The sequence below is a fragment of the Bicyclus anynana genome, chromosome 12 (genome assembly GCF_947172395.1).
Source record: "Bicyclus anynana chromosome 12, ilBicAnyn1.1, whole genome shotgun sequence".
Lineage (NCBI taxonomy): Eukaryota > Metazoa > Arthropoda > Insecta > Lepidoptera > Nymphalidae > Bicyclus > Bicyclus anynana.
Genome location: NC_069094.1, coordinates 16,721,840 through 16,733,083, shown reverse-complemented (window position 1 = coordinate 16,733,083; position 11,244 = coordinate 16,721,840). Strand labels below are relative to the sequence as shown.

Here is an 11,244-nt window from a genome sequence, read left to right as displayed (position 1 = left end):
CTATCTAGAACTTATTTTGACGTTAACATAAACAAAAAATTTTCAACAAAAGTAACAATATACATTATCGTTAATAGTACAAACATTATTGTTAAATAGTACAAAGTAAAAAAAAAAAATCCAGGATTTCGTACTGAAGCTAAATGCACATCATTTAGCTTCAGTACGAATAGTATTTTTCTGCATCCAAATAGTGGTTACAATGAATGTTATGAAACTGCTCTTATTTTTATCTGGCAGGGTAGGTTCTTAAGCGGTATCTGCTGTTAAAATAAATCAGCTGCAATCTTGGCGGCTCTAGAGGAATGCGGGGAACAATTGAAACGATTGTGGAAATTAAATATTTACGTATATTTTTTTCATTTTTATGCGCTTTATAACAACAAATCTTTGTTAACAGATACTCATTGCAGCTATTACAGTGATTTATAACTCTAGTGCACGCAATGTAATCCAAATTTCTGCTTTAAAATTTATTTTTAATGATGATTTTTTTTATCTCATTAACATTTCCTGCAGACCAGCGCCACTTTACCGAAGCTTTTAATGTTAAAATTCTGAATTTAAAATGCGTTTGAACAATCAAGATTTTATCACGTTCATAAAAATAAAAATTATACTCGATTTACATTCAAGGCTCGACTTCAGCGGATACCATTACTGGCGAAGATATGTTTAATGTTTTGCCGAATAATACTCGAAAAATATACATTCAATTAATAAAAAAATACAAACACAATTAACAATCCTCACTAATTAATCGTAACAACTTAAGTTAAAGAAAAATAATTAAATTACATTACTATAGATTTGGTACATAAAAATTGAGTTAATCTAACTAGAAAATAAAAGCCGCACTCGCGATGGCCCGAGAGCACCGCCACGTTTCGAATATTACAAGTTAGAGATCACAGCTGTCGCACCCCGCGGGGTAAGTCCGTCGTTGATATGAGCCGCCCGGAGGCCGGGGACCTACCTCATATGTACACTTCCCCGGCTCCGAATGTCCTTTTGGCATGCGCGTTAGTGGTCGGCGCCCCCCTTCTTGTGTCCGTGGAGCGCCGACGGTCCTCACGGGTGCAGCGGCCGCGGCCCGAACAGCGGGTACGAGGGGAAGTACGCCGCCAGCGACGGGTGCGGCGGCAGGTGGAACGGCAGCGGCGGCGACGACACCAAGTGCGACGGCTTGCTGTACGGGTGGAACCGCGGCGTGAGCGGCGACAGCGGCGGCGTGGGGTACGTCCTCTGCAGCAGCGGGTGCGTGGCGCTCAGCATCGACAGGCTCGGGCTCGATTCGCCGCTGGCGGTGTGCGACCGCAAATGCTGCAGCAGTTCCTCCGACGTCGCAAATCTCTTCCCGCAGTAGGCCGAGTCCCCCGCCATCCAACTGCACACAAACGGTAGCTGCGAGGCAGCCGCTAAAGCTGCCAATTGGGCGTGGGCGTACGCCGCCGCAGCCGGGTGTCCGGTCGGTAGATGAAAAGGCGTCTTCGCGTGATCGCACTGAGAACACCCCGCAGGGCACACCGCAGATTTGAGCAAGTGCGAACTCAGAGAACACCCGGTGCAATAGGGGTCTCTGCAGATACCTAAATCGCCGCCCGGAGCTTTCATTCTCGCGTACGCGAGGTACGGATTCAGCCCATTTTTCAACGCCTGATGTTGCGCTGCCATGAGACTACTCGTCATTAAATCCATAGGTAACGGGAATCCAGTGGGAGGTAAGCCACCGAGAAAAGCTGACGAAGAAACAGGTACGCTGTGCTTGAAGCTGGACGATTCTTTGGCATCTACGGACGACGACAATGTACTCGGTGGGTACGGTAACTTGGACGATGAACTAGAAGAATCTGTCGATTTGGCTTGAGCGGGTGAGTGCAGAGGACTGGATCTCTCGTCGGATTTCTCCGACGGCGACTTGCGCTGCGTCGGCGGGGGCGTCCTCTGGGATGACGAACTTTGGTTGCTGCCGCATCGCGCTTGGACCGGCGTCGTGGAGGCGCTCCCTTTCGACGACGGCGTTTTGGAGTGAGCGTTGACGGACGAAGCTCTGTCTTCGGGCGTTCTAGTCTTTTCTCTCGTCAGGCACGACTCGTAAGGCTTAAAACTCGGTTTGTTGTCCATGTGGAGAGGTTTGTCCTCGTACTTCTTGCTGGCCTTCTCGGCGGCGGAGATGAGCTTGGGGTTGGGCGTGTCCGCGCCGATCGCGCTGCAGGTCTGCGCGAGCAGCGCCAGCGGGCTTTTCTTCGCGTCGAGCTGCAACAAAGGTTTATGAAATGAAACGTCGGTTGCGAGTGACGGCACAAAGGGAGCCGGGGGCGGGCGGCGAGGGAGCGCAATCACGCGGCCGACGCGCCATTATCCGCGCGTCTGGCACCCGTCGGCCCCGCTTGACATTTCACTCGGTTCCCGCATGATGTAATCTCGCAGTGAAAAGGCCAATTTGTGCCGCTGAATTTGCGGCGCGCCTGTACTTGCCGCGCTGTCACGTCTATTATCACGGCGCGGCGTTAGTTTGAACGAGCATTCGGGGAGGATTTTGTTTTATGTTACGAGCGTGTCAACGCTACTTCGCACTTTGCGTACGATCGTAAACTTGCGCTCAAATACTCCTACGTGGAACGCATCAGATACATGTCTAGATTAGAAACTAGAAATAATAAGGAATATATTTGCCTCATAAATTGTTTATTATATTTAAAATAATTAAATGAATATATTCGAAATTCAATTCCAAAAGTAGTTTAGCTTTATGACAACTAATATTGCTTATTATAATAATTCAATCAGTTCTGTTTTTTTAAACAATAATGATTTTTAATGTTTAATAAAAAACAAAACATCATTAATACCTAATTGACACGGAATTAAAGAACATAAATTTGATATTTAAAGTTTTTAGTGATTTAAAAACTAAATATGCAAGCTTCAGTCTTATTGACTATGCAAATTAAGTTAATAATTAAATTAATTTTCACATTTTAAGATTAACACAACAAACCTTGGATAATATTAATATAATAAATAACAAAATTGAAATTACGAATTAGTAACGGTTGATGGTTTATGATAAATTTATTTAATTACATAATTATTTATTTAATCTTCAATCTATTGTTACTACTAAAATGAATAATGCATATACAAAATGACGATAAAAAGTTTCAATTTTCTTGATAATAGGTTTATAATTGGCGTTGAATGAGTAAGAATAAACATTAAATCATGGTTATATCTTTAGCGATTTTTAGTAGATTAAAATAATATGTTAAATATTGTACTACTTATTGTTTATTACAATATAATTACGCTTCTTCAGAATTCATAATCATCTTACACCATACGCATACTAAATCTGGGTTGTTTCATTTATGAAAGTTGTACACCTGTTATAATCAATAATTATCTGCAAAAAGTTTAGAGGTAAAGTTTTAATTAACGTCAATATTATAAAACTTCTAATTATTTACAACAGCGTGAAAAGTTATTATGATAAATGATAACGAGCGTGTAATAAAATTATTGTTTTGAATCACCAAGTTTTTATGTTATCAGTAAAACATATTTATTGAACAAAGCCGGAAATGACTTAACATTAACAAAATTAGAACCGGTAAGCAGACTGAGTATAGAAGATTCCGTATAACTATAAAAGAAACTAATAAAGGAATGCATATTAATAAAGTTTTCATAAACTATGAAACAATTGAACGTAACTTTTAACGAAAAAATAATCTGACTCAAGGGGCAAACTTAACTAATCAGTTGGTAAACTGTTAACTGCAAATAAGTTACATGTGCAGATACTGGAAAAAATAAAAGTCTAACTTAAGCTGAAACACTTTTCATATTGTTCATTACAATAACAAACCGTGAGTGATATTCCCAATTTAAATAACTAATGATCGTCGTGATACCTAACGCCGCAAAATAGAAAAATAGGAATTATATTATAATTCAGATGGCTTTAATCACTTTAAAGGCGAATTATTGTTATGCATCATATTTTGGAAAGTTATAACTATTTGACGGCTTAGATTTTTTTCTCATACGTTTTTCGTGTGCTATACTGCATGAATTCTCGCCAATTCCTATGGTTCTAGGACAACAGAAAGGTTTTGATTTCCTTTTGTGTCAATATGTACTAGATATATTTAATCTGAGTAGGATTGCATACAAGTAATTAAAACTTGGACATTTATGCATTGTATTTTTGTATGTTTGTTATGCTTTAACACCTTTACTACTCGACAGATTCTCATGATATCTGGCAAAGCCAGTAATCTTGGTGTATTCAACAAAGATAACAAATATGCTTTTCAAATTATTTACGCCAAAACTTGAAAATTGTTAATTAAAAAAAATACGCGTATAAAGGAAATTGAAAAACATACCTCTACTCATAAATTTGGGATGAAGTATGCATGCCGTGTCGTAGAGAAATAAAGCTTATCTTGTAAAGTCATGTAATAGATTTGCTCCATTGATTTTGAATATCATAATATCTTACGACAACAACTTGTTCGGTTGTTTCAATCTCCACTGAATTATAATCATTATAATGAAGTCAATGTATTTTTGATCGGCAAATTTAGCGTTCGATTGCAATCCCACCTGATGTTAACTGACGATGTTGTTTATTTAGTGCACTAACTTGGTAGGTAGAGTTAAACTATATTGAATGTTTCTAAGGCTTTTGATTGGAAAAATCGCTTGGAAACACAAGCTATTAAATAAGTTATTAATTAGTTATCGATGTAGCCTACATCAAGCTTCATTTGAACCAATTTAGAAAAGTGGAATCCCCTTAAAAGACCTGATAATTGAACCTAGAACTCTCAAATAAGAAGAAACACATACAGATCAGCGGCAAAGTTTTATTAACGTCAACGTAATTTATTACTTCAAAAGGAACGGTCCATTTACAATCCATCATTTTAAATTGAATGTCTCACTCGGAACGTGTTTTATCGCCATGTTTTTCGACTTGGAATTACACATTTATTAATTCTTTGGACCACTTCCAGTTCTCGCTTTAAGCGATTTAGACAATTTGTTGCCTTATTAATATGTATTGTAAATTATTTAACATTATAAAATGACCTGTATTAGGTTTGTTTGGATAAAAGTTACCTTTTATGTTTTGTGATATTTAGTTTTATATTTCTTTATCTGCTGTAGGAACCTAATTATTTAAAGTTGTTGCTTGTATTTTGTTTTAAGGTTGATGATGATTATTAAATTGTATTTAATTTAGATTTATCTTTATTTATTTATATTTTGTGATTGATTTATTTAATAGTTCATTTATTTATAGTATCTTCTTATTTTGTTGCTTAGTTTTAAAAATTTGATACGATTTAAACTCAAAATTCTACTTTGATTTTTAAGCTTTAGTCGTTATTTGTAAAACTAATGGTAAACAAGGTTTTATGCAGTTATCTTCAAACAAGTGAAGACTGAAAGATTGGGGGAAAACAGAGCTTTATAAAAGAGTTACTCTACTTATATAAAATAAATTTATCGTCAATTTGTGTTATAGTCATGTTCAAATGACGATGTATAATGGTCATGCGAATGAATTTGAAGAATTTCTAATAGAAATATTATATTATTTATTTGTATATTTATAATTTTATGTAAGTATCAACTAACCGTGGTCGGTAAGGGCGACAGGTAGTCCGGTCGCAGATACTGGTTGCTGGACGTGAGCATATTGCTCCACAACAAAGTATCCTTCTCCAGTGTAGAAACGTTTGGTCACACAACACTTCACGATCCAGCCTGTCAGCACATCACTCACAAGTCACTAACACTGGCGCGGGTACGTGTGACACCCACGGCGGTCGGCGGCGGACTGAGCTTGCTTCTGACGCGCCCCCCCTCTCTGACACGTTGTCACTCGTCGCCGCGCCATTTTTGCATTTTGTGTACTTTGCGGGAGCTTTGCCGTCTTATCCCCACCGCTGTTTGACACCCCGTTCGTTACATGCGGCGTCTCGCTCGCGCGCGGGAAAAATTACCAGAAGTCGGAACACCCGACACCGCCGACACCGCCGACACCGCCGCGCTCGCGGTGTTTTTGATGAAAGGATTATGCGGGTGAGATTTACAAAGCGGTCAGTTAGGTGTGCGAGCGTAGCAGTTATCATCGCTTTATCTGTTAATCCGCGACGAGTAAGTACTCACTGAAAGGGAAATTACTTTTATTTCAATTAGGTATACTTTATATATTTGGTTTCAGTAATCTTTTGTGTTTTTATCGTGTATTTCTACCTTTTCCATATTTAAATTCCTACCTAAATTTATTTTACAAGTATTTATAGATTAGGTAGGTAGGTACTTAACGTCTATAATTAATTATTGTCCGTAGTCATTGTTTATTTATTATACCTAAGTAGGTATACCAATGAGGTAGATAGGTATACCTAATTAAATAATTTCCAGATGGCTCGGATGGCAAGAAATTGAATAGTCAAGATTTTGATTTAAGAACCTAGAGAACCTTTTGAAAAATAATAATCATAAAGTAGTTTTGTACTAGCTCTACTACAACGTCAATATTTCATAATTTCATCGAACTTCATACTTTATTTTTCCTCTAATAAGAATTTCTTATTAATGAAGATATAAAGGAGTCTCGTAGAGCTAAGTTTGACATATAACACGGATGATGATGATGTTGATAAGATATCATAATCATTGGAATCATCCTCAATAAATGTTAATTAAAGTAGATTGCTTAGATAATGAAGTGACTATTAAAATTACAACAATATATCAAGGTAGGTAAGCAACTAAACAGTCCAAAGACAAATGAGGTATTAAAGAGCATAGACAATTCAGCTTAGTGGTCGCTTTCAAAATGTCACTCCGATATAAAATATGCAAAGCGCAGTCAAAGGCGATGCGCCGACAGAGACGCATGGCGGGGAATTGAATAGCCACGGAGCGGAGCACGGCGCAGTAATAACTCTGTTTTAGCGTCAACTTTCTGCGCTGGCCTTAATATTGACATTGGCAAGAGCCTTGCTGTCATCGTGATGCGTTCGTGCTCTTTTTAACTATAAAAATATTATAAACTAGCTGACGCCGCGCGGTTTCACTCGCGTGGCCCGTTCCCGTAGGAATACGGGGATAGACTATAGCCTTCCTCGATAAATGGGCTATCTAACACTGAAAGAATTTTTCAAATCGGAGCAGTAGTTCTTGAGATTAGCGCGTTCAAACAAACAAACTAACAAACAAACTCTTCAGCTTTATAATATTAGTATAGATGCTAAAATAAGTCTGTCTGTCTGTCTGTCTGTTACCTTTTCACGGTTAATCGGCTGAACCAATCAAGATGAATTTTAATTTATTGATAAATGAGACCTTGAAGCAAAACATAAGGTACTTTTGGACACTAAAATAAAACTAGAAGAGGGTAAAATTGGGGTTGAAAATTTACTTCCACGCTGACGAAGTCCTGGCCGTCCGCTAATTTTAAATAAATTTTAAATTCGATGCAAATTAAAACTGATTTTGATGTAATTTTTTAGGGTACAGTACCCAAAAGGATAAAACTGGTCCATATACTAATATTCCGCTGTCTATCACATTTTTTTATGAACTAGGGTATATTTGAACAGTAGGGCGTACGTTGTACCCTATACTTACTTGAATAATAATTTGTATCTTGAATTAAACTGTGTTTAAAAATGCCAGGTAGGTCTTAGGAGTCGGTCCTTTCGACCACCGGTGTGGGGTTAATACTGCAACCTCATTGTTTGCCCTGCACACAAAGTGGTCGCGATTATTAACCCTCAAAATACCTTTATTTGTGCTCAAAAACGATTGTGTACAATGACTTTTGGTTTCTTTATAACAACACGGGGTATTTCCGATATTATATTTTCTTTTTAAAGGTAAGACCTGTTGTACCTGTAGCGGTTTAGAATACTAGCACAGAATAAATAATAGTACAAGTAGGTACCATACATACCTACTGATATAATTTGATTATTTATTTCATTCTTTGATAAAATTATAAAATAAATGTTCTGTGAAATCTGTGTTAATGTCTTGTCTATTTTGCTCTATATAAAAATTTTAATTTAATAGTTTATGCAGGCTTAGTTTACAAGCAAGCTAACTTGGAAGAGGTTACAAGGTGATTCTACCAATATCTCTACTTCTGACAGTTTCTTTGCTACATTGCTTGGCAGTAGGTATGTTTTTTCCGGTAGGTTCGAATCTCCTTTCAGAACCAGAGGGGTTAGGCTATTAGTTCACACCGCTGGCCCAATGCGGATTGGCAGACTTCACACACGCAGAGAATTAAGAAAATTCTTTGGCATGCAGGCTTCCTCACGATGTTTTCAACTTTTGAGACACGTGATATTTAGTTTCTTAAAATGCACACAACTGAAAAGTTGGAAGTGCATGCCCCGGACCGGATTCGAATCCACACCCTCCGGAATAGGAGGCAGAGGTCATATCCACTGGGCTATCACGGATCCAGAGGTTACCTCTTACAATATCACAAATTTCACCTTTTTATAATCTAAATGTAAATATAGGAATAAAAGTGAAAGGTAAATATAGGTGTAATGTACAAAGTTTAAGTTTTTGCAGGGAGGTAGTTAAGGGAGGCGGGGAGTAAGTAAGATCAGATCTTGCAAGAGGGTCAATTTAAGAAGTCGTGGGCGTCCGCTAGTATTAATATATAGTATAGAATATTCTTGTTAAATATTTTATTATTCATTCTTGTACTTTATTTTTTTTTTATTGAGAAAGAATACAATAAGGAACTTAAGCTAACTTATCCTAATAACTATACAAATCATGCCCCCGTGGAATGGTGACAAGAATACTGGCTGCATTTCCGCGCTGGACAGCCAGGCTGATCCTTTGCGCAAAAAATGAGCTAGCCCTTCTGTCACCAGTCGAGGCAACAAGCCGCGGTGAAATGGTACGGAAAATTTTTTTGGCACTGCGACTCTATGGCCCAAGGGTCTCCACGGCAAAAGTTACAAATATGTAACTCTCTGTCAGAGAGGCATACTTGAGCCACTTACCGGTTTCAGCTTTTTCTGCTGCGGCTCCCGGTCTTGATTCTGTCTCCCTGATATGACACGGTGCTAATGTGTCGACGCATGTAGCGTCCCACATTAGGGCCCGCCCCATTTTCCAGTGAACCAGCGTCAATCCTTCAGGTCTCTTACCATCATCCCGACTGATTCCTAACGGCTCGATTAGCGCAGGAATATTTATGGTGGCAAGAGCCCTTTTTATTATGTCATTAAGAGAGCCATGCCGAAATAGCCTACCGCCACTCCTTTGGCATGAAAGCCTATGGATTCCAAATTTACTCACCTCTTTCCCACATGGACATTTGTGCTCTAAGCAAAATGGCGTACCCAATCTGAGTATAGATAAAATTCTAAACTGACCAAAACTGGGAATCAAACCCCGGACCTCGCAGTTGAGAACCACAACTAACTGCGCCAGAGGCGTCGTCAAAAGCCTATATTACGTAATTAAAATCGCATTTCTTACGTAGGTGCATCTGTCTGCCCACATCCCCGTATCGGCCGAGTATCTCGGTAACTAAAAACCCGTAAAAGATCCAGATAACGCGGTTTAATTAAACGTTAATTTATTCCTAAAGTTATCTCGGGGGACATTATAATCACTTTAAGGCTAACCGCACACTAGTGCCGTACTGTCCGCACGCAGTATTTTAGCGTTGTGCTATCAGCATTTAATTTGTAGGCAATTTATGTAACACCTTAATACAAATTATACTTTTACTAGCGGACCCAGTAAAGCTTCGCTTATGTGCACTTACTTCTTCCCTATTGGCTGGTACAGTTACGCAAGCAACCAATAAGCTATCAGCGATAAACATTAACTTTAGACGCTTATAATAAGATTTTCCCTAATAGGTATATGTAGGTATGCACAAATTATTTGCATTTGTTAAGTTAGTCCTTCAATGCAGTTTATCTTATCCTTATGTCAGCCACTGACGATAAAGTAAGCTCACATGTCTGAAGCGCTAAAAGATTGACAACCGATAAAACTGATCGTGTGTTGGTCGCGATGTGTATGAAATCATGCCGATAGCGACCACCACATGATCAGTTTTATCAGACGTCAAGCCGTTAGCGTTGCAGGTATGTAGAGTTATCGGATGGTGAGTAGCTAGCATTAAACTCAAAATATAGTCCACTAATGTAAGGTACTAAATATGTAGTATGGAACCCCCGATGCATGGGTATAACAACTCCGACTTGCCCAGTGTTTTTATGTGCAGTGCTTGCTTTGTTTCTCGTTCTATCATCATCATCATCATATCAGCCGATGGACGTCCACTGCAGGACATAGGCCTTTTGTAGGGACTTCCAAACATCACGATACTGAGCCGCCTGCATCCAGCGAATCCCTGCGACTCGCTTGATGTCGTCAGTCCACCTGGTGGGGGGTCGGCCAACACTGCGCTTACTAGTGCGGGGTCGCCATTCCAGCACTTTGGGACCCCAACGTCCATCGGCTCTTCGAACTATGTGCCCCGCCCATTGCCACTTCAGCTTCGCAACTCGTTGAGCTATGTCGGTGACTTTGGTTCTTCTGCGGATCTCCTCATTTCTGATTCGATCACGCAGAGATACTCCTAACATAGCTCGTTCCATCGCCCGCTGTGTGACTCTAAGCCTTCTTATGAGGCCCATAGTTAGCGACCAAGTCTCGGAACCATAGGTCATCACTGGCAACACGCACTGTTCGAAGACTTTTGTCTTCAGGCACTGAGGAATTTCGGACGAAAAGATGTCGCGAAGCTTCCCGAATGCAGCCCAGCCGAGTTGGATTCGACGGTTCACCTCTTTCTCGAAATTGGACCTACCTAACTGGATCATATATCCTAGGTATATGTATTCGTCTACAATTTCGAGTGCAGCGTTCTCAACTATAACTGGGTGGAGCGATACATGAGCATTACACATTATTTTTGTTTTGCCCATGTTCATTTTCAGGCCCACCTGTTGAGAAACGCTGCTGAGGTCATTGAGCATGGTACTAAGGTCATCCAGAGTCTGTGCCATGATGACTACATCATCCGCGAACCGCAGTTGAGTGATGTACTCGCCATTGATGTTGATGCCAAGTCCGCTCCAGTCCAGAAGCTTAAAGACGTCTTCCAGTGCGGCGGTAAATAGCTTCGGAGAGATCACATCTCCCTGACGCACTCCTCGCTGCAAC

The 11,244-nt window shown here is 39.6% G+C and overlaps 1 protein-coding gene across 1 annotated transcript; it reads right to left on the bottom strand.

The window, feature by feature from the left end:
• Positions 1 to 327: 327 nt before the first annotated feature.
• LOC112047687 (zinc finger protein Elbow) lies at positions 328 to 5,920 on the bottom strand. The gene is made up of 2 exons (XM_024084889.2): positions 5,656 to 5,920; positions 328 to 2,256 (listed from the first exon to the last, which is right to left on the bottom strand). Exons 1-2 carry the CDS (start codon positions 5,713 to 5,715, stop codon positions 1,072 to 1,074), a joined length of 1,245 nt encoding a protein of 414 aa, XP_023940657.2. The 5' UTR covers positions 5,716 to 5,920; the 3' UTR covers positions 328 to 1,071.
• Between the last annotated feature and the right edge of the window lie 5,324 nt (positions 5,921 to 11,244).

Coding starts and splice junctions, on each gene's coding strand:
- LOC112047687 (XM_024084889.2), bottom strand. CDS start 5,715: ATGCTCACGTCCAGCAACCAGTATCTGCGACCGGACTACCTGTCGCCC. Junction 2,257..5,655: donor TGTCGCCCTTACCGACCACG/GTTAGTTGATAC, acceptor CCTTTGTTGCAG/CTCGACGCGAAGAAAAGCCC.